Consider the following 24,328-nt stretch of genomic DNA (forward strand, 5'->3'; position numbering starts at 1 on the left):
CCATCACCCCTGTGCTCACTGCCCCGTATCCTAACTCGCACCAAGTCCCGTTCACCCATCACCCCCTGTGCTCACTGCCCCGTGTCCTAACTCGCACCAAGTCCCCGTTCACCCATCACCCCCTGTGCTCACTGCCCCGTGTCCTAACTCGCACCAAGTCCCGTTCACCCATCACCCCCTGTGCTCACTGCCCCGTGTCCTAACTCGCACCAAGTCCCCTTCACCCATCACCCCCTGTGCTCACTGCCCCGTGTCCTAACTCGCACCAAGTCCCCTTCACCCATCACCCCCTGTGCTCACTGCCCCGTGTCCTAACTCGCACCAAGTCCCCTTCACCCATCACCCCCTGTGCTCACTGCCCCGTGTCCTAACTCGCACCAAGTCCCCTTCACCCATCACCCCCTGTGCTCACTGCCCCGTGTCCTAACTCGCACCAAGTCCCCTTCACCCATCACCCCCTGTGCTCACTGCCCCGTATCCTAACTCGCACCAAGTCCCCTTCACCCATCACCCCCTGTGCTCACTGCCCCGTATCCTAACTCGCACCAAGTCCCCTTCACCCATCACCCCCTGTGCTCACTGCCCCGTATCCTAACTCGCACCAAGTCCCCTTCACCCATCACCCCCTGTGCTCACTGCCCCGTGTCCTAACTCGCACCAAGTCCCGTTCACCCATCACCCCCTGTGCTCACTGCCCCGTATCCTAACTCGCACCAAGTCCCCTTCACCCATCACCCCCTGTGCTCACTGCCCCGTATCCTAACTCGCACCAAGTCCCCTTCACCCATCACCCCCTGTGCTCACTGCCCCGTATCCTAACTCGCACCAAGTCCCCTTCACCCATCGCCCCCTGTGCTCACTGACCCGTATCCTAACTCGCACCAAGTCCCCTTCACCCATCACCCCCTGTGCTCACTGCCCCGTATCCTAACTCGCACCAAGTCCCCTTCACCCATCGCCCCCTGTGCTCACTGACCCGTATCCTAACTCGCACCAAGTCCCCTTCACCCATCACCCCCTGTGCTCACTGCCCCGTATCCTAACTCGCACCAAGTCCCCTTCACCCATCACCCCCTGTGCTCACTGCCCCGTGTCCTAACTCGCACCAAGTCCCGTTCACCCATCACCCCCTGTGCTCACTGCCCCGTATCCTAACTTGCACCAAGTCCCCTTCACCCATCACCCCCTGTGCTCACTGCCCCGTATCCTAACTTGCACCAAGTCCCCTTCACCCATCACCCCCTGTGCTCACTGCCCCGTATCCTAACTCGCACCAAGTCCCCTTCACCCATCACCCCCTGTGCTCACTGCCCTGTATCCTAACTCGCACCAAGTCCCCTTCACCCATCACCCCCTGTGCTCACTGCCCCGTATCCTAACTTGCACCAAGTCCCCTTCACCCATCACCCCCTGTGCTCACTGCCCCGTATCCTAACTCGCACCAAGTCCCGTTCACCCATCACCCCCTGTGCTCACTGCCCCGTGTCCTAACTCGCACCAAGTCCCGTTCACCCATCACCCCCTGTGCTCACTGCCCGTATCCTAACTCGCACCAAGTCCCCTTCACCCATCACCCCCTGTGCTCACTGCCCCGTATCCTAACTCGCACCAAGTCCCCTTCACCCATCACCCCCTGTGCTCACTGCCCCGTATCCTAACTCGCACCAAGTCCCCTTCACCCATCACCCCCTGTGCTCACTGCCCCGTATCCTAACTCGCACCAAGTCCCCTTCACCCATCACCCCCTGTGCTCACTGCCCCGTATCCTAACTCGCACCAAGTCCCCTTCACCCATCACCCCCTGTGCTCACTGCCCCGTGTCCTAACTCGCACCAAGTCCCCTTCACCCATCACCCCCTGTGCTCACTGCCCCGTATCCTAACTCGCACCAAGTCCCGTTCACCCATCACCCCCTGTGCTCACTGCCCCGTATCCTAACTCGCACCAAGTCCCCTTCACCCATCACCCCCTGTGCTCACTGCCCCGTGTCCTAACTCGCACCAAGTCCCGTTCACCCATCACCCCCTGTGCTCACTGCCCCGTGTCCTAACTCGCACCAAGTCCCCTTCACCCATCACCCACTGTGCTCACTGCCCCGTGTCCTAACTCGCACCAAGTCCCCTTCACCCATCACCCCCTGTGCTCACTGCCCCGTGTCCTAACTCGCACCAAGTCCCCTTCACCCATCACCCCCTGTGCTCACTGCCCCGTGTCCTAACTCGCACCAAGTCCCCTTCACCCATCACCCCCTGTGCTCACTGCCCCGTGTCCTAACTCGCACCAAGTCCCCTTCACCCATCACCCCCTGTGCTCACTGCCCCGTATCCTAACTCGCACCAAGTCCCCTTCACCCATCACCCCCTGTGCTCACTGCCCCGTGTCCTAACTCGCACCAAGTCCCCTTCACCCATCACCCCTGTGCTCACTGCCCCGTATCCTAACTCGCACCAAGTCCCCTTCACCCATCACCCCCTGTGCTCACTGCCCCGTATCCTAACTCGCACCAAGTCCCCTTCACCCATCACCCCCTGTGCTCACTGCCCCGTATCCTAACTCGCACCAAGTCCCCTTCACCCATCACCCCTGTGCTCACTGCCCCGTATCCTAACTCGCACCAAGTCCCGTTCACCCATCACCCCCTGTGCTCACTGCCCCGTGTCCTAACTCGCACCAAGTCCCCTTCACCCATCACCCCCTGTGCTCACTGCCCCGTGTCCTAACTCGCACCAAGTCCCCTTCACCCATCACCCCCTGTGCTCACTGCCCCGTGTCCTAACTCGCACCAAGTCCCCTTCACCCATCACCCCCTGTGCTCACTGCCCCGTATCCTAACTCGCACCAAGTCCCCTTCACCCATCACCCCCTGTGCTCACTGCCCCGTGTCCTAACTCGCACCAAGTCCCCTTCACCCATCACCCCTGTGCTCACTGCCCCGTATCCTAACTCGCACCAAGTCCCCTTCACCCATCACCCCCTGTGCTCACTGCCCCGTATCCTAACTCGCACCAAGTCCCCTTCACCCATCACCCCCTGTGCTCACTGCCCCGTATCCTAACTCGCACCAAGTCCCCTTCACCCATCACCCCCTGTGCTCACTGCCCCGTATCCTAACTCGCACCAAGTCCCCTTCACCCATCACCCCCTGTGCTCACTGCCCCGTGTCCTAACTCGCACCAAGTCCCGTTCACCCATCACCCCCTGTGCTCACTGCCCCGTATCCTAACTCGCACCAAGTCCCCTTCACCCATCACCCCCTGTGCTCACTGCCCCGTATCCTAACTCGCACCAAGTCCCCTTCACCCATCACCCCCTGTGCTCACTGCCCCGTGTCCTAACTCGCACCAAGTCCCCTTCACCCATCACCCCCTGTGCTCACTGCCCCGTATCCTAACTCGCACCAAGTCCCCTTCACCCATCACCCCCTGTGCTCACTGCCCCGTATCCTAACTCGCACCAAGTCCCCTTCACCCATCACCCCCTGTGCTCACTGCCCCGTGTCCTAACTCGCACCAAGTCCCGTTCACCCATCACCCCCTGTGCTCACTGCCCCGTATCCTAACTTGCACCAAGTCCCCTTCACCCATCACCCCCTGTGCTCACTGCCCCGTATCCTAACTTGCACCAAGTCCCCTTCACCCATCACCCCCTGTGCTCACTGCCCCGTATCCTAACTCGCACCAAGTCCCCTTCACCCATCACCCCCTGTGCTCACTGCCCTGTATCCTAACTCGCACCAAGTCCCCTTCACCCATCACCCCCTGTGCTCACTGCCCCGTATCCTAACTTGCACCAAGTCCCCTTCACCCATCACCCCCTGTGCTCACTGCCCCGTGTCCTAACTCGCACCAAGTCCCCTTCACCCATCACCCCCTGTGCTCACTGCCCCGTATCCTAACTCGCACCAAGTCCCCTTCACCCATCACCCCCTGTGCTCACTGCCCCGTATCCTAACTCGCACCAAGTCCCCTTCACCCATCACCCCCTGTGCTCACTGCCCCGTGTCCTAACTCGCACCAAGTCCCCTTCACCCATCACCCCCTGTGCTCACTGCCCCGTGTCCTAACTCGCACCAAGTCCCCTTCACCCATCACCCCCTGTGCTCACTGCCCCGTATCCTAACTCGCACCAAGTCCCCTTCACCCATCACCCCCTGTGCTCACTGCCCCGTGTCCTAACTCGCACCAAGTCCCCTTCACCCATCACCCCCTGTGCTCACTGCCCCGTATCCTAACTCGCACCAAGTCCCCTTCACCCATCACCCCCTGTGCTCACTGCCCCGTATCCTAACTCGCACCAAGTCCCCTTCACCCATCACCCCCTGTGCTCACTGCCCCGTGTCCTAACTCGCACCAAGTCCCGTTCACCCATCACCCCCTGTGCTCACTGCCCCATATCCTAACTCGCACCAAGTCCCCTTCACCCATCACCCCCTGTGCTCACTGCCCCGTGTCCTAACTCGCACCAAGTCCCCTTCACCCATCACCCCCTGTGCTCACTGCCCCGTATCCTAACTCGCACCAAGTCCCCTTCACCCATCACCCCCTGTGCTCACTGCCCCGTGTCCTAACTCGCACCAGGTCCCCTTCACCCATCACCCCCTGTGCTCACTGCCCCGTATCCTAACTCGCACCAAGTCCCCTTCACCCATCACCCCCTGTGCTCACTGCCCCGTATCCTAACTCGCACCAAGTCCCCTTCACCCATCACCCCCTGTGCTCACTGCCCCGTGTCCTAACTCGCACCAAGTCCCCTTCACCCATCACCCCCTGTGCTCACTGCCCCGTATCCTAACTCGCACCAAGTCCCCTTCACCCATCACCCCCTGTGCTCACTGCCCCGTGTCCTAACTCGCACCAAGTCCCCTTCACCCATCACCCCTGTGCTCGCTGCCCCGTATCCTAACTCGCACCAAGTCCCGTTCACCCATCACCCCCTGTGCTCACTGCCCCGTATCCTAACTCGCACCAAGTCCCCTTCACCCATCACCCCCTGTGCTCACTGCCCCGTGTCCTAACTCGCGCCAAGTCCCGTTCACCCATCACCCCCTGTGCTCACTGCCCCGTGTCCTAACTCGCACCAAGTCCCCTTCACCCATCACCCCCTGTGCTCACTGCCCCGTATCCTAACTCGCACCAAGTCCCCTTCACCCATCACCCCCTGTGCTCACTGCCCCGTATCCTAACTCGCACCAAGTCCCCTTCACCCATCACCCCCTGTGCTCACTGCCCCGTATCCTAACTCGCACCAAGTCCCCTTCACCCATCACCCCCTGTGCTCACTGCCCCGTATCCTAACTCGCACCAAGTCCCGTTCACCCATCACCCCCTGTGCTCACTGCCCCGTATCCTAACTCGCACCAAGTCCCCTTCACCCATCACCCCCTGTGCTCACTGCCCCGTGTCCTAACTCGCACCAAGTCCCCTTCACCCATCACCCCCTGTGCTCACTGCCCCGTGTCCTAACTCGCACCAAGTCCCCTTCACCCATCACCCCCTGTGCTCACTGCCCCGTGTCCTAACTCGCACCAAGTCCCGTTCACCCATCACCCCCTGTGCTCACTGCCCCATATCCTAACTCGCACCAAGTCCCCTTCACCCATCACCCCCTGTGCTCACTGCCCCGTATCCTAACTCGCACCAAGTCCCCTTCACCCATCACCCCCTGTGCTCACTGCCCCGTATCCTAACTCGCACCAAGTCCCGTTCACCCATCACCCCCTGTGCTCACTGCCCCGTAACCTAACTCGCACCAAGTCCCCTTCACCCATCACCCCTTGTGCTCACTGCCCCGTGTCCTAACTCGCACCAAGTCCCCTTCACCCATCACCCCCTGTGCTCACTGCCCCGTGTCCTAACTCGCACCAAGTCCCCTTCACCCATCACCCCCTGTGCTCACTGCCCCGTATCCTAACTCGCACCAAGTCCCGTTCACCCATCACCCCCTGTGCTCACTGCCCCGTATCCTAACTCGCACCAAGTCCCCTTCACCCATCACCCCCTGTGCTCACTGCCCCGTATCCTAACTCGCACCAAGTCCCCTTCACCCATCACCCCCTGTGCTCACTGCCCCGTATCCTAACTCGCACCAAGTCCCCTTCACCCATCACCCCTGTGCTCACTGTCCCGTATCCTAACTCGCACCAAGTCCCCTTCACCCATCACCCCCTGTGCTCACTGCCCCGTATCCTAACTCGCACCAAGTCCCCTTCACCCATCACCCCTGTGCTCACTGCCCCGTGTCCTAACTCGCACCAAGTCCCCTTCACCCATCACCCCCTGTGCTCACTGCCCCGTATCCTAACTCGCACCAAGTCCCCTTCACCCATCACCCCCTGTGCTCACTGCCCCGTGTCCTAACTCGCACCAAGTCCCCTTCACCCATCACCCCTGTGCTCGCTGCCCCGTATCCTAACTCGCACCAAGTCCCGTTCACCCATCACCCCCTGTGCTCACTGCCCCGTATCCTAACTCGCACCAAGTCCCCTTCACCCATCACCCCCTGTGCTCACTGCCCCGTGTCCTAACTCGCGCCAAGTCCCGTTCACCCATCACCCCCTGTGCTCACTGCCCCGTGTCCTAACTCGCACCAAGTCCCCTTCACCCATCACCCCCTGTGCTCACTGCCCCGTATCCTAACTCGCACCAAGTCCCCTTCACCCATCACCCCCTGTGCTCACTGCCCCGTATCCTAACTCGCACCAAGTCCCCTTCACCCATCACCCCCTGTGCTCACTGCCCGTATCCTAACTCGCACCAAGTCCCGTTCACCCATCACCCCCTGTGCTCACTGCCCCGTATCCTAACTCGCACCAAGTCCCGTTCACCCATCACCCCCTGTGCTCACTGCCCCGTATCCTAACTCGCACCAAGTCCCCTTCACCCATCACCCCCTGTGCTCACTGCCCCGTGTCCTAACTCGCGCCAAGTCCCGTTCACCCATCACCCCCTGTGCTCACTGCCCCGTGTCCTAACTCGCACCAAGTCCCCTTCACCCATCACCCCCTGTGCTCACTGCCCCGTATCCTAACTCGCACCAAGTCCCCTTCACCCATCACCCCCTGTGCTCACTGCCCCGTATCCTAACTCGCACCAAGTCCCCTTCACCCATCACCCCCTGTGCTCACTGCCCGTATCCTAACTCGCACCAAGTCCCGTTCACCCATCACCCCCTGTGCTCACTGCCCCGTATCCTAACTCGCACCAAGTCCCGTTCACCCATCACCCCCTGTGCTCACTGCCCCGTATCCTAACTCGCACCAAGTCCCCTTCACCCATCACCCCCTGTGCTCACTGCCCGTGTCCTAACTCGCACCAAGTCCCCTTCACCCATCACCCCCTGTGCTCACTGCCCCGTGTCCTAACTCGCACCAAGTCCCCTTCACCCATCACCCCCTGTGCTCACTGCCCCGTATCCTAACTCGCACCAAGTCCCCTTCACCCATCACCCCCTGTGCTCACTGCCCCGTATCCTAACTCGCACCAAGTCCCCTTCACCCATCACCCCCTGTGCTCACTGCCCCGTGTCCTAACTCGCACCAAGTCCCCTTCACCCATCACCCCCTGTGCTCACTGCCCCGTATCCTAACTCGCACCAAGTCCCCTTCACCCATCACCCCCTGTGCTCACTGCCCCGTATCCTAACTCGCACCAAGTCCCGTTCACCCATCACCCCCTGTGCTCACTGCCCCGTATCCTAACTCGCACCAAGTCCCGTTCACCCATCACCCCCTGTGCTCACTGACCCGTATCCTAACTCGCACCAAGTCCCCTTCACCCATCACCCCCTGTGCTCACTGCCCCGTATCCTAACTCGCACCAAGTCCCCTTCACCCATCACCCCCTGTGCTCACTGCCCCGTGTCCTAACTCACACCAAGTCCCCTTCACCCATCACCCCCTGTGCTCACTGCCCCGTATCCTAACTCGCACCAAGTCCCCTTCACCCATCACCCCCTGTGCTCACTGCCCCGTGTCCTAACTCACACCAAGTCCCCTTCACCCATCACCCCCTGTGCTCACTGCCCCGTATCCTAACTCGCACCAAGTCCCGTTCACCCATCACCCCCTGTGCTCACTGCCCCGTGTCCTAACTCGCACCAAGTCCCCTTCACCCATCACCCCCTGTGCTCACTGCCCCGTATCCTAACTCGCACCAAGTCCCCTTCACCCATCACCCCCTGTGCTCACTGCCCCGTATCCTAACTCGCACCAAGTCCCCTTCACCCATCACCCCCTGTGCTCACTGCCCCGTGTCCTAACTCGCACCAAGTCCCGTTCACCCATCACCCCCTGTGCTCACTGCCCCGTGTCCTAACTCGCACCAAGTCCCCTTCACCCATCACCCCCTGTGCTCACTGCCCCGTGTCCTAACTCGCACCAAGTCCCGTTCACCCATCACCCCCTGTGCTCACTGCCCCGTATCCTAACTCGCACCAAGTCCCCTTCACCCATCACCCCCTGTGCTCACTGCCCCGTGTCCTAACTCGCACCAAGTCCCATTCACCCATCACCCCTGTGCGCGCTGCCCCATGTCCTAACTCGCACCAAGTCCCATTCACCCATCACCCCTGTGCTCACTGCCCCGTATCCTAACTCGCACCAAGTCCCCTTCACCCATCACCCCCTGTGCTCGCTGCCCCGTGTCCTAACTCGCACCAAGTCCCGTTCACCCATCACCCCTGTGCGCGCTGCCCCGTGTCCTAACTCGCACCAAGTCCCATTCACCCATCACCCCTGTGCGCGCTGCCCCGTGTCCTAACTCGCACCAAGTCCCGTTCACCCATCACCCCCTGTGCTCGCTGCCCCGTATCCTAACTCGCACCAAGTCCCCTTCACCCATCACCCCCTGTGCTCACTGCCCCGTGTCCTAACTCGCACCAAGTCCCGTTCACCCGTCACCCGTGTCCCGTTCACCCATCACCCCTGTGCTCGCTGCCCCGTATCCTAACTCGCACCAAGTCCCCTTCACCCATCACCCCCTGTGCTCACTGCCCCGTATCCTAACTCGCACCAAGTCCCGTTCACCCATCACCCCTGTGTGCGCTGCCCCGTGTCCTAACTCGCACCAAGTCCCGTTCACCCGTCACCCGTGTCCTGTTCACCCATCACCCCTGTGCTCACTGCCCCGTATCCTAACTCGCACCAAGTCCCGTTCACCCATCACCCCCTGTGCTCACTGCCCCGTATCCTAACTCGCACCAAGTCCCGTTCACCCATCACCCCTGTGTGCGCTGCCCCGTGTCCTAACTCGCACCAAGTCCCGTTCACCCGTCACCCGTGTCCTGTTCACCCATCACCCCTGTGCGCGCTGACCTACATTGACTCCCGGTCCAGCAACGCCTCGATTTTAATATCTCATCCTAGTTTTCAAATCCCTCCATGGCCATGCCCCTCTCTATCTCAGTAACCTCCTCCAGCCTTGCAACCCTCCGAGACCTCTGCGCTCCTCTAATTCTGGTCCCTTGCTCATCCCCGATTTTAATCGCTCCACCATTGGCGGCCGTGCCTTCAGCTGCCAAAGCCCTAAGCTCTGGAATTCCCTCCCTAAACCTCTCCGCCTCTCCATAAATCTCTCCACCTCTCCTTTAAGACGCTCCTTAAAACCTACTTCTTTGACCAACCTTTTGGTCATCTGTCCTAATATCTCCTTATGTGACTCGGTGTCAAATTTTGTCCAATTAAAGTTCCTATGAAGCACCTTGGGATGTTCTTACTACATTAAAAATGCTGTTTAAATGCAAGTTGTTGTTATTTGATGGGACAGTGTAGAGGGAGCTTTACTCTGTATCTAACCCGTGCTGTACCTGCCCTGGGAGTGTTTGATGGGACAGTGTAGAGGGAGCTTTACTCTGTATCTAACCCGTGCTGTACCTGCCCAGGGAGTGTTTGATGGGACAGTGTAGAGGGAGCTTTACTCTGTATCTAACCCGTGCTGTACCTGCCCTGGCCGTGTTTGATGGGACAGTGTAGAGGGAGCTTTACTCTGTATCTAACCTGTGCTGTACCTGCCCTGGGAGTGTTTGATGGGACAGTGTAGGGGGAGCTTTACTCTGTATCTAACCCGTGCTGTACCTGCCCTGGGAGTGTTTGATGGGACAGTGTAGAGGGAGCTTTACTCTGTATCTAACCCGTGCTGTACCTGCCCTGGGAGTGTTTGATGGGACAGTGTAGAGGGAGCTTTACTCTGTATCTATCCCGTGCTGTACCTGCCCTGGGAGTGTTTGATGGGACAGTGTAGAGGGAGCTTTACTCTGTATCTAACCTGTGCAGTACCTGCCCTGGGAGTGTTTGATGGGACAGTGTAGAGGGAGCTTTACTCTGTATCTAACCCGTGCTGTACCTGCCCTGGGAGTGTTTGATGGGACAGTGTAGAGGGAGCTTTACTCTGTATCTGACCCGGATGAAGAGTCCTGCTCTGTGCAGTTCTCTCTCCACGTTGAGTTGAGTGGGTACGTGCCGAGCAGAGCCCGTCACAGCCCTGCCTGCGCCTCGCGGTCATCAACCTCCCGCTGATAACTGGTGTAACTAAGTGGTGGGGTAGAAATGCAAACTCCTCCCTGGATTCCTGTCGTCTTTCTGCTCATCAGGGCCTCCGCGGCGGAGCTAATTAGCTGTGCTTCAGCTAGATTTTTTTCCCCCCTGTATATTTTCTGTGTTCCCTGATTTCAGATACGTTAACGGCCAGGAATGATCCTTTTTTTTTTTTAAACGTCTCCCAACCACCCTGTAGAAAGGAGGAAATTGCATTTTCACCGTGCCTTTCAACCGCCTCCGGTCGTCCCAGGGCACTTCAGAGTGTTGTCGCTGTTGGAATGTGACCAACCCGGCCGTCCCAGGGCACTTCAGAGTGTTGTCGCTGTTGGAATGTGACCAACCCGGCCGTCCCAGGGCACTTCAGAGTGTCATCACTGTTGGAATGTGGCCAACCCGGCCGTCCCAGGGCACTTCAGAGTGTCATCACTGTTGGAATGTGGCCAACCCGGCAGCTGATTTCTGCACAGCAAGGTGCCACAAACAGCAATGTGATAACCACCAGATCATCTGTTTTTGTGATTTTGGTTGCGGGATAAATATCGGCCCCAGGAGAACTCCCCTGTTCTTCTTCCAATATTGGCCGCGGGATCTTTAACGTCCACTGCAAAAGGTGACGCCTCCGACAGTGCAGCACTCCCTCAGTATCCACCAGACTGATACCTGGGATGGCAGGAATGACGTATGAGGAGAGATTGGGTCGATTGGGCTTGTATTCGCTAGAGTTTAGAAGAATGAGAGGGGATCTCATTGAAACTTATAAAATTCTAACAGGACTAGACAGACTAGATGCAGGAAGGATGTTCCCGATGGCGGAGTCCAGAACCAGGGGTCACAGCCTAAAGGTAAGGGGTAAGCCATTTAGGACAGAGATGAGGAGGAATTCCTTGATTACAGGGCTCGAGTCTCTGGAGTGGGGGGCTCGAACAGACGACCTTCTGACTCGGAGGCGAGAGCGAGACTCACTGTGACACGGCTGACAAGCCGTCCTTGAGGGACATGGTGAGGAATCGTTGCTGATTGCTCTCCCTTTTCTCCATATTCTCTCTCTCTCTCTCTCTCTATCTCTCTCTCTATCTCTTTCCATTCTCGGTGCAGCCGAATCAGGGGCTGAGCGCCATCAGCACAGCCTTCAACATCCTGGAGAAGTATGGCCGCAACCTTCTCTCGCCACACAAGCCCAAGTTCTGGAGGGCGGTGAAGTTTAACAACCCCGTCTTCAAAACCACCGTGGATGGAATCCAGGTAAAGAACTGAGAGACACCAGTCAGTGTACAGATATCTCCCTGAGGGAGAGGGGACTGAGAGACACCAGTCAGTGTACAGATATCTCCCTGAGGGAGAGGGGACTGAGAGACACCAGTCAGTGTACAGATATCTCCCTGAGGGAGAGGGGACTGAGAGACACCAGTCAGTGTACAGATATCTCACCGAGGGAGAGGGACTGAGAGACACCAGTCAGTGTACAGATATCTCCCTGAGGGAGAGGGGACTGAGCGACACCAGTCAGTGTACAGATATCTCACCGAGGGAGAGGGACTGAGAGACACCAGTCAGTGTACAGATATCTCCCTGAGAGAGAGGGACTGAGAGACACCAGTCAGTGTACAGATATCTCCCTGAGGGAGAGGGACTGAGAGACACCAGTCAGTGTACAGATATCTCCCTGAGAGAGAGGGACTGAGAGACACCAGTCAGTGTACAGATATCTCCCTGAGGGAGGGGGACTGAGAGACACCAGTCAGTGTACAGATATCTCCCTGAGGGAGGGGGACTGAGAGACACCAGTCAGTGTACAGATATCTCCCTGAGGGAGAGGGACTGAGAGACACCAGTCAGTGTACAGATATCTCCCTGAGGGAGAGGGACTGAGAGACACCAGTCAGTGTACAGATATCTCCCTGAGGGAGAGGGACTGAGAGACACCAGTCAGTGTACAGATATCTCCCTGAGGGAGAGGGACTGAGAGACACCAGTCAGTGTACAGATATCTCCCTGAGGGAGAGGGACTGAGAGACACCAGTCAGTGTACAGATAACTCCCTGAGGGAGAGGGACTGAGAGACACCAGTCAGTGTATAGATATCACCCTGAGGGAGAGGGACTGAGAGACACCAGTCAGTGTACAGATATCTCCCCGAGGGAGAGGGACTGAGAGACACCAGTCAGTGTACAGATATCACCCTGAGGGAGAGGGACTGAGAGACACCAGTCAGTGTACAGATATCTCCCCGAGGGAGAGGGACTGAGAGACACCAGTCAGTGTACAGATATCTCCCTGAGGGAGAGGGACTGAGAGACACCCGTCAGTGTATGGATATTTCCCTGAGGGAGAGGGACTGAGCGACACCAGTCAGTGTACAGATATCTCCCTGAGGGAGAGGGACTGAGAGACACCCGTCAGTGTATGGATATTTCCCTGAGGGAGAGGGACTGAGAGACACCAGTCAGTGTACAGATATCTCCCTGAGGGAGAGGGACTGAGAGACACCAGTCAGTGTACAGATATCTCCCTGAGGGAGAGGGACTGAGACACCAGTCAGTGTACAAATATCTCCCTGAGGGAGAAGGACTGAGAGACACCAGTCAGTGTACAGGTATCTCCCTGAGGGAGAGGGACTGAGAGACACCAGTTAGTGTACAGATATCTCCCTGAGGGAGAGGGACTGAGAGACACCAGTTAGTGTACAGATATCTCCCTGAGGGAGAGGGACTGAGAGACACCAGTCAGTGTATGGATATCTCCCTGAGGGAGAGGGACTGAGAGACACCCGTCAGTGTATGGATATCTCCCTGAGGGAGAGGGACTGAGAGACACCAGTCAGTGTACAGATATCTCCCTGAGGGAGAGGGACTGAGAGACACCAGTCATTGTACAGATATCTCCGAGGGAGAGGGACTGAGACACCAGTCTGTGTACAGATATCTCACCGAGGGAGAGGGACTGAGACACCAGTCAGTGTACAGATATATCCCCGAGGGAGAGGGACTGAGACACCAGTCAGTGTACAGATATCTCCCTGAGGGAGAGGGACTGAGACACCAGTCAGTGTACAGATATCTCCCTGAGGGAGAGAAATTGAGAGACACCAGTCTGTGTACAGATATCTCCCCGAGGGAGAGGGACTGAGACACCAGTCAGTGTACAGATATCACCCTGAGGGAGAGGGACTGAGACACCAGTCAGTGTACAGATATCACCCTGAGGGAGAGAGATTGAGAGACACCAGTTAGTGTACAGATATCACCCTGAGGGAGAGGGACTGAGACACCAGTCAGTGTACAGATATCTCCCCGAGGCAGAGGGACTGAGACACCAGTCAGTGTACAGATATCTCCCTGAGGGAGAGAGATTGAGAGACACCAGTCAGTGTACAGATATCTCCCTGAGGGAGAGGGACTGAGAGACACCAGTCAGTGTACAGGTATCTCCCTGAGGGAGAGGGACTGAGAGACACCAGTCAGTGTACAGATATCTCCCTGAGGGAGAGGGACTGAGAGACACCAGTCATTGTACAGATATCTCCCTGAGGGAGAGGGGACAGAGAGACACCAGTCAGTGTACAGATATCTCCCTGAGAGAGAGGGACTGAGAGACACCAGTCAGTGTACAGATATCTCCCTGAGGGAGAGGGACTGAGACACCAGTCAGTGTACAGATATCTCCCTGAGGGAGAGGGACTGAGAGACACCAGTCAGTGTACAGATATCTCCCTGAGAGAGAGGGGACTGAGAGACACCAGTCAGTGTACAGATATCTCCCTGAGAGAGAGGGACTGAGAGACACCAGTCAGTGTACAGATATCTCCCTGAGGGAGAGGGACTGAGACACCAGTCAGTGTACAGATATCTCCCCGAGGGAGAGGGGACAGAGAGACACCAGTCAGTGTACAGATATCTCCCTGAGAGAGAGGGGACTGAGAGACACCAGTTAGTGTACAGATATCTCCCCGAGGGAGAGGGGACAGAGAGACACCAGTCAGTGTACAGATATCTCCCTGAGAGAGAGGGGACTGAGAGACACCAGTTAGTGTACAGATATCACCCTGAGGGGGAGGAGCCCAGAATGTCGGCCAAGTTTTACCTCTGTTCTTTACGTTGCGTGGTTCCCAGGGCGGGCGAGCCATCTTGCATCAGTATGGATACACCGTGGAACAGAGCGATGGGATGAGTTTCCCAGAGGACGTGTTGGATCCCGACCTGAGGAAAGTGGCAGCTGTGACTGTCGAAGTGGCCATGCTTCAGATCGAGCTGGAGCAACTGCGCAAGGTAAGGCCCGAGCGGCTGCCATTTTGAATCAGAATGGTGGGGTGGTTTTCCAGGGCCCAGGAATGACACTCGTCTTTACGACTGAAAAGTGGTGACTAGTGGCCAAGGTGGTTGAATCAGAAGTGGAGAGGCATCAACAACTTATGTGCCTTGGGGTGTAATGCATCGAAGCCTGAACAGAAGGCCTCGCGCACTCATCTGTGGTGTGGTGAAAAACCCAATGTTTGAAGGCCAGTGAGCGGTTCCTGAGTTGAGGCCTGATTGGGTAGGCCTCAAATGCAACATCTACCTCTTTTGCAGATGATGTTACCAACTCCTCCAACACTAACACAGCCTGTCCCACTCTCTGATACCAGCTCCTCCATCGCCCACACACAGCCTGTCCCACTCTCAGATACCAGCTCCTCCATCACCCACACACAGGCTGTCCCACTCTCAGATACCAGCTCCTCCATCACCCACACACAGCCTGTCCCACTCTCAGATACCAGCTCCTCCATCACCCACACACAGCCTGTCCCACTCTCAGATACCAGCTCCTCCATCACCCACACACAGCCTTTCCCACTCTCAGATACCAGCTCCTCCATCACCCACACACAGCCTGTCCCACTCTCAGATACCAGCTCCTCCATCACCCACACACAGCCTGTCCCACTCTCAGATACCAGCTCCTCCATCACCCACACACAGCCTTTCCCACTCTCAGATACCAGCTCCTCCATCACCCACACACAGCCTGTCCCACTCTCAGATACCAGCTCCTCCATCACCCACACACAGCCTGTCCCACTCTCAGATACCAGCTCCTCCATCACCCACACACAGCCTGTCCCACTCTCAGATACCAGCTCCTCCATCACCCACACACAGCCTGTCCCACTCTCAGATACCAGCTCCTCCATCACCCACACACAGCCTGTCCCACTCTCAGATACCAGCTCCTCCATCACCCACACACAGCCTGTCCCACTCTCGAATACAGGCTGTGTGTTAGTGAGGGCCTCCTGGTGTTCCTGTTTAACAGGCCTGAGGGGCTGAATGGCCTGCTCCTGTTTCCATGTAACAGGCTCGAGGGGCTGAATGGCCTCCTCTTGTTCCTGTGTAACAGGCTTGAGGGGGCTGACTGGCCTCCTGCTGTTCCTTGTAACAGGCTCGAGGGGCTGAATGGCCTCCTGGTGTTCCTGTTTAACAGGCCTGAGGGACTGAATGGCCTCCTGCTGTTCCTTGTAACAGGCTTGAGGGGCTGAATGGCCTCCTCCTGTTCCTGTGTAACAGGCTTGAGGGGCTGTACGGCCTCCTCCTGATCCTATGTAACAGGCTTGAGGGCCTGAATGGCCTCCTCCTGTTTCTATGTTCCTACAAAGAAATTATTTAAGTAAAGCTGGTTGCATTATTTGCAGTCTTGTCTCGATTCCTCAGCAACGATCTAACAGTACATGGTAAAGTACTGTCATAGCGCGATGTACATAGCAAGCCTAATAATTCACCCACATTCACATGCGAATCACCATCTCCCAACCCTCCTGCAGTCTCCTGTATTAGGGACAGTGTTAATCTCTATGACGATGTCTGTCCTAGCAGTCAGTGATAGTTTTTAGCATTCAACCTTCTTCCTTCTCTTTCTGTAATGATGACGATTAAGATTTTGCAGGTGCCCCCCTTATAAAGGAGCACCAACATTTAACTGTAACTTAAACCAATTTAAAAGAGAAAAAGAAGTTGTATTTCTACAGTGCCTTTAACAACCTCAGGTCGTTACAAAGCGCTTTAGTGTCAATGAAGTACATTTTAAGTGTAGTCACTGTTGTTATAATGTAAGAACTGCGGCAGCCATTTTGCGCACAGCAAGGTGATAATGACCAGATAATCTGTTTTAGTGATGATGATCGAGGGATAAATATTGGCCCCAGGACACCGGGAAGAGTCCCCCCCCCCCCCCCCCCCCCCACTCCCCTTCGAAATAGTGGCCGTGGGATCTTTTACATCCCCCTGAGAGGGCAGACGGGGCCCTCGGTTTAATGTCTCATCTGAAAGACAGAAACTTGCCAAATTAAATTAAAATTTGGTTCCGGGTGTCGACGAAGCACTCCAGTCTCTCCTGTGCCCACCGGTCGCGGAAGGTCTCGAGCGTACGGGTGGACACTGCGTCCTCCCTCTCCAGGGACACCCGGGCTCGGACATAGCCGGGGAAGAGAGGCAGGCAGTCAGGATGGACGGACGACCCCTTTGACTGTTCGCTGCCTGGGCCTGTTGATGGCCACTTTGGCCAGGCCCAGGAGCAGACCCAAGAGGAGCTCCCCCGACCTGCCCACTCCTCTCTGCACTGGGTGGCCAAAGATCAGGAGCATGGGAAGGATATACTTGCATTGGAGGCAGTTCAGAGAAGGTTCACGAGGTTGATTCTGGAGATGAAGGGGTTGTCTTATGAGGAAAGGTTGAGCAGGTTGGGCCTATAGTCATCGGAGTTTAGAAGAATGAGAGGGGATCTTATTGAAACATATAAGATTCTGAGGGGGATTGACAGGGTAGATGCAGAGAGGATGTTTCCCCTCATGGGGGTATCTAGAACTAGGGGCATAATTTCAGAATAAAGGGTCGCTCATTTAAAATGGAAAGCAGGAGAAATTTCTTCTTTCAGAGGTTGTGAATCTTTGGAATTCTCTTCCCCGGAGAGCTGTGGAGGCTGGGTCATTGAATATATTTAAGGTGGAGATAGACAGACTTTTGAACGATAAGAGAGTCAAGGGTTACGGGGAGCGGGGCAGGGAAGTGGAGTTGAGGCCAAGATCAGATCAGCCATGATCTTATTGAATGGCGGAGAAGGCTCGAGGGGCCAAATGACCTGCTCCTGGTCCTACGTCTTATGTTCTTATGGGACTTGATTGTTGACAATTGAGGAGCAGCCTCTTCAAATAGTGGAAGAGGGGCTGCAACCTCTCACACCCCACGTATACATGAAACACGGACTCTTCCAGATCGTAGAAATTACAGGCAGCCTGGGTCGGAGTCCGTGAATCTGCTTAAAAATCTGTTGCACAGTACTGCTCTGTGCAACACTCTCCACGCCAAATCCTCAGTGCAAAATGGGAGGACTCCGTTAAGCAGAAGACACTTGCTGGTGGAGTATACAGAACAGACTTGATTGATATACAGCACAGTGATCGGCCGAACTGTTTTCAGAGAGAGCAGCTTTTAGCTTTCTGTATCTTTCGAGCTCTCTGAAAAGCTGTTGAAAACCATGCTCCTTTTATACAGGTATTCTGCGGCGAGTGTCTCACCTCCTGACTCCCCAAAGCCTTTCCACCATCTACAAGACACAAGTCAGGAGTGTGATGGAATACTCTCCACTTGCCTGGATGAGTGCAGCTCCAACAACACTCAAGAAGCTCGACACCATCCAGGACAAAGCAGCCCGCTTGATTTGGCACCCCATCCACCACCTTAAACATTCACTCCCTCCACCACCGGTGTACCGTGGCTGCAGTGTGTACCATCTACAAGAGGCACTGCAGCAACTCGCCAAGGCTTCTTCGGCAGCATCTCCCAAACCTGTGACCTCTACCACCTAGAAGGACATGGGCAGCAGGCGCATGGGAACACCACCACCTCCAAATTCTCCTCCAAGTCGCAGACCATCCTGGAAATATATTGCCAATCCTTCATCGTCGCTGGGTCAAAATCCTGAAACTCCCTCCCTAACAGCACTGTGGGAGTACCTTCACCACTTGGACTGCAGCGGTTCAAGAAGGCTAATAACCACCACCTTCTCAGGGGCAGTTAGGGATGGGCAATAAATGCCGGCCTAGCCAGCGACACCCACATGCCATAAACGAATTAAAAAATATATATATTTGCCTACAACAAAGGTTCACGTCATGATGTAACTATTCCCAAATCCCTTTGAAAACAGTCTATTCATGTAAACAGTTATAATTGTTTACTCCAAAGCTACTTCCCTCAAACAAGTCTTCCTGACGGAACAGTACTTAACCTTTTTGAAGAACAGGCTTTATTAACTGTTATCTTTCTATAATAATGGATCCCTCTACCTATGTTTATTACCCTAGCCACTAAAGTTACATCTTAATTGTAGTGTATGTGCCTTTAAGAGCCCCATGTGTACTGTAATGCCGGTAATGGCCACTCGGCTATATAAGCCTGAGTATTGTGTTGTATCCGTTAGTTCCCCTCCAGACTTTGTTTAGTAAACACCTATCAAACCAACTCCTGTCTTCAGTGTCTCTATCAACACACAGACACAACATTAATCACTCATGTCATTACTGTCATTTATTCCCTTGTACAGGCATTTCTCGTATATAACACTTGGACACTAAAAGCATAAGACAAGCCAGGCTTTCCTCTCCTCTCACGACACTTCAAAGCCATCTTGTTTATCTTGGAAAGCCTGTTGCTCCATGATACAAAGAAGTTTGATCATTAACCCTTAACTCACCAGGATGTCCAACAATAGTGAAAACTGCCGATTAAAACCCACGGGGTTTTCCCCCATAGCCCCGTTGCACTGGCCATTGAGTGCAGTGGGCAAATTGCGTTGGCATGAACGCGCCCGCTATAAATGGGCCGAGTGGCCTACTCCTGTTAGTTGTGTATGTAGCGCTATGACAGTACTCTGCAGTGCTTCGTGATGTTATCATTTACAGAAAGAAAGGATTTTCATTTCTGCAGTGTTTTCACCACCTCGGGACGTCCCAAAGCGCTTTACAGCCATGGAAGTACTTTTTTTTGAAGTGTAGTCACTGTTGTAACGTAGGAAGCGCAGCAGCCAATTTGCGCACAGCACGATCCCACAAACAGCAATGTGATAACCAGATAATTCAGTGATGTTTATTTAAAAAAAAAAAAAAAAAATTCTGCCAAGCCTTTCCTGACCTCAGGAAGTCTCAAAGTGCTTTACAGCCAATGAAGTACTTTTGAAGTGTAGTCACTGTTGTAATGCAGAAAATGTTGGTCCAGGGATAAATATTGGGCCCAGGACACCGGGGAGAACTCCCCTGCTCTCCCTCCATGGGGGCAGATGGGGCCCTCGGTTTGACGTCTCATCCAAAAGACGACACCTCCGACAGTGCAGCGCTCCCTCAGCACTGGCACCGGGAGAGCAGCCTGGATTATGGGGCTCGAGTCTCTGGAGTGGGTACTCAAACCCATGACCTTCTGACCCAGAGGCGAGAGTGAGACCGACTGAGCCCACGGTTCAGTTAAATATACAAAGCATATGGGAAGCAGAGAAAGTTCTTTGGAGTTTCTCTGCGGGACTATGTTGAGGAGATGGGACGTGGAAAACAGAGGCGCCACAGCATCACCGCTGCCCGGAGGGTGGAATGACAGCGTGACACGTTTACATAGCCACTTCCCATTATAAATGTGGATGCGGGAATTTTAGCATTGGGGGACAACTGGACATGAAAGTGTGACCAAAAGGTAATGACGGGAGGTGAGGCTTTACAGGTGCGAGCCACTGCCACTGTGTGAACCGCACGTTTTGTCTTTCTCGTTGACGCCATTTTTCCTGTTTGCTTGCAGGGCGTGCACCCTCACCCGCAGCTCTTCAGCCGATTCCTGCCTGCCGGCGGACTGCCAGCTCAGGGTGGGCACCAGAAGCAGGTACGTCGCTCAAAGCTAAAGGGAGGGAGAGTTTGCGTTTGTACAACACCTTTGACCTCCTTGGGAGGTTACAAAGCGCCTCGGCGCCTGTACGTCACTTCGGATGTGCGGTCACTGTTGTCATGTAGAGGAACGCGGCCGCCATTTTGCGCACCGTGAGATCCCACAAATAGCATGGGATGAACTGGTTAATCTGTTTTATAGTGCTGTTGGTTGAGAGATAAATATTGGCCCCAGGACACGGGGGGAGAACTCCCCTGCTCCTCCTCGAAATAGTGGTCCATGGGATCTTTTATGCCCACCTGAGAGGGCAGACGGGGCCTCGGTTTAACGTCTCATCCGAAAGACGGCACCTCCGACAGTGCCGCGCTCCCTTAGTACTAGCACTGGGTGTGTTGGCCTGGAATATGGGCTCGAGTCCCTGGAGTGGGGACTCGACCCCATGACCTTCTGACTTGGAAGGGAGAGTGAGAGTGACTGACTCGAGGCCCAGAAGGAGGCCATTTAGCCCATCGCCCCTGCCCTCTCTCTGAAAGAGCTCCAATTCCCTGCCCTTTCCCCATTGCCCCGTGTCCTCCCTCTGAAAGCGCCCTAATCCCCTGTGCCCTTTCCCAAGACTTTTCTTGGCTCTCTCCTTCCCTTTTAAGACCTCTTCTGAATTCTACTTCCCCCACAGTTTCTGGCCGGTCCAACCATGTCCCAACAACACTCTGCAAAACAAACCATTCCCTCTGACCTCTCCCTCGTTCTTTTGGTGCTGACCTTAAATTGATGGCCTCAAGTTACCGACTCACTCAACAGTGGGAATAGTTTTTCCCGATTTACTTTATCGAAACCCCTCATGATTTTGAAGCCTTCGATCAGATCTCCTCTTAACCTTCTCCATCCTAATGAAAAGAACCCCAGTTCCTCTTAGTCTCTCCTCATAACCAAAGCCTCTGGATCCCAGGGAATCTCTCCTGCACCCTCGCCAGGGCCTTGACATCCTTCCTAAAGTAGGGCATAGCGTTGCCAACTCTGGTTGGATGTGTTACTGGCGGTTTCATCACATGACCTCCCACTTCCCTCCGCCCCACCCAGTCAAATAGCCATTTTCCCCCCAACTCCAGTATTTTTTTCTAATTATGGAAGTGTGGAAAACAAAAGTTTCTAAAAATCCACAATTTTTTTTTTTACTCCCCGTGATTCTCTTTCCCCCCTGCACCCCCCCCCCCACCCCGGGTTTTTGCTCGCAGCAGTGTCCTGGAAAGTAATCGTCCATTCCCGGCGACCCCCGGGCCGTCCATCACTGGATGTGTTGGCAACTCTGGTAGGGCACTAAAAACCAGGCCCAAAAGCCTAACTGTGTGGCCGAACCGTTGATGTGCTCGGGTGAACATCACCGTTTGCTTTTGCTCCCCACGCCCCTATTCACATTGTTGCATCGTGTCTACAGCACAGAAAGCGGCCTTCGGCCCAACTGTCCCATGCCGGCGTTTCTGCTCCACACCAGCCTCCTCCTATCCCTTCTTCATCTCACCCCATCAACATATCCTTCTATTCCTTTCTCCCTCATGTACTTTTCTAGCTTCCTCTTAAATGTAATCTATGGCTGATCGCCTCAACCACTTCCTGTGGTAGCGAGTTCCACATTCTCACCACACTCTCTGGGTAATGAAATTTCTCCTGAATTCCCCATTGGATTTATTGGTGACTATCTTATATTGATGGCCCCTACTTTTGGACTCCCGCACAAGCGGAAACATCTTCCCTACGTCTACCCTTTGCATAATTTTAAAGACCTCTATCGGGTCACCCTTCAGTCTTTTATCTGGAGAAAAGAGACCCATCTGCTCAATCTTTCATAGAGTCATAGAGTTATACAGCACAGAAAGAGGCCCTTCGGCCCATCGTGTCCGCACCGGTCATCAAGCCCTGTCTATTCCAATCCCATTTTCCAGCACTTGGTCCGTAGCCTTGTATGCTATGGCGTTTCAAGTGCTCATCTAAATGCTTCTTGAATGTTGTGAGGGTTCCTGCCTCTACCACCCTCTCAGGCAGTGAGTTCCAGATTCCAACCACCCTCTGGGTGAAAAGGTTTTTCCTCAAATCCCCTCTAAACCTCCTGCCCCTTACCTTGAAACTACGCCCCCTGGTTATTGACCCCTCTACTAAGGGGAAAAGTTCCTTTCTATCTACCCTATCTATGCCCCTCATAATTTTGTACAACTCAATCAGGTCCCCCCCTTTCCTGATAGTTATAACCTCTCAGTTCTGGTATCATCTTTGTGAATAATTTTTGCACCTTCTCCAGTGCCTCTATATCCTTTCTATAATCTGGAGACCAGAACTATTCACAGTACTCCAAGTGAAGGTTCAGTACAAGTTTAACATAACTTCTCTGCTTTTGAATTCCATCCCTCTAGTAATTCCATCCATCCCAGTGCTTAGTTTGCTTTTTTTTATGACCTTATTAACCTGCGTCGCTGCTTTTAGTGATTTGTATACAAGACCGAGGATCCATTGGCTTTTTGTAATCTGCTTTTTATTGTAAACACCTTTACCATTTTACCCTGCCACCTTTGCAGACTGACTGATCTGTGCTGTCTCTCCCTCTCTCTCTCTCTCTCTCTCTCTCTAGTTGGTCTCATCACCCTCGAACTCTGATTCTCAGGAGCCTTCCCAGATTGGAGCCACGACAGGTAAACGGCAGACTCTCGTTTGATTGTCATTCCCCCTCTGCCCACCTCCTCCCCTCAGGGTGGTGACTCCTTGCCCTCCGCTCCCTCACCCTCTGCTCCCTCGGCCAAGCCGTTCCTCCTTCCCTGCGTGGATGTGGGCGGCATATAAGCTGAGTCCGCGCCTGGCAGCCGGCCTGATTATCCCCCCACCCCAACTGCCCCAGGTGGTGCTGAGGCCACCCCTGGCTGGGATCAGCTCACCCCACAGATCTCTGAAGGTAGCAGGACAGGTAGATAAGGTGGTTAAGGAGGCATATGGGATACTTGCCTTTATTAGTCGAGGCATAGAATACAAGAGCAGCGGGGTTATGCTTGAACTGTATAAAACACTAGTTAGGCCTCAGCTAGAGTGCTGCGTGCAGTTCTGGTCACCACATTACAGAAAGGATGTGATTGCACTAGAGAGGGTGCAGAGATGTATGAGGACGTTGCCAGGACTGGGGAATTTTAGCTATGAGGAAAGACTGGATAGGCTGGGGTTGTTTTCTTTGGAACAAAGGAGGCTGAGGGGAGATTTAATTGAGGTGTATAAAATTATGAGGGGCCTAGATAGAGTGGATAAGAAGGACCTATTTCCCTTAGCAGAAGGGCCAATAACCGGGGGGCAAAGATTTAAAGTAATTGGTAGAAGGATTCGAGGGGATTTGAGGAGAAATGTTTTCACCCAGAGGGTGGTGGGAGTCTTGAACTCACTGCCTGAAAGGGTAGTAGAGGCAGAAACCCTCATCGTATTTAAAAAGTACTTGGATATGCACTTGAAGTGCCGTAACCTACAGGGCTACGGACCAAGAGCTAGAACGTGGGATTAGGCTGGATCGCTCTTTAACGGCCAGCACAGACTTGATGGGCCAAATGGCCTCATTCTGCGCCGTAAATTTCTATGATTCTATGAACTCAGCACAGACCAGGGAAGATGGAACCTGGGCTCTTCCTGACCCTGTGGGGCTCAGTAGCACACTGGAAGAGGCATTTCCCCATCGAAACAACTCGATTAATCTATTGGCTCGTAATTTCCGATAGGAAGCTTCCTGCGTGCGGATGCCTCCTGTCGGAAAAAAATCTATGAACTTACCTGAGGGCTCCTGAGGTCCGGACACTTCCGCTCCCGGGCCTCTCCAAAGTCAAAATGCGCAGGGCCCACGTATCCCAGGGGCGCAGGCAGTTCGCAAGCGTCCCTGGGATCA

The 24,328-nt window shown here is 54.8% G+C and overlaps 1 protein-coding gene across 1 annotated transcript in view; it reads left to right on the top strand.

Moving 5' to 3' along the window:
• Window positions 1-24,328, top strand: part of rnf31 (ring finger protein 31) — a 132,190-nt gene that overhangs the window by 50,679 nt on the left and 57,183 nt on the right. The window contains 4 exon segments of the mRNA XM_085984117.1: window positions 11,627-11,773; window positions 14,641-14,796; window positions 20,344-20,424; window positions 23,045-23,105. Of these exon segments, the coding sequence (XP_085840243.1) occupies window positions 11,627-11,773; window positions 14,641-14,796; window positions 20,344-20,424; window positions 23,045-23,105 (445 nt within the window).

Source organism: Somniosus microcephalus, chromosome 4 (assembly GCF_052327205.1).
Source record: "Somniosus microcephalus isolate GS21.2 chromosome 4, FLI_Smic_1.0, whole genome shotgun sequence".
NCBI lineage: Eukaryota > Metazoa > Chordata > Chondrichthyes > Squaliformes > Somniosidae > Somniosus > Somniosus microcephalus.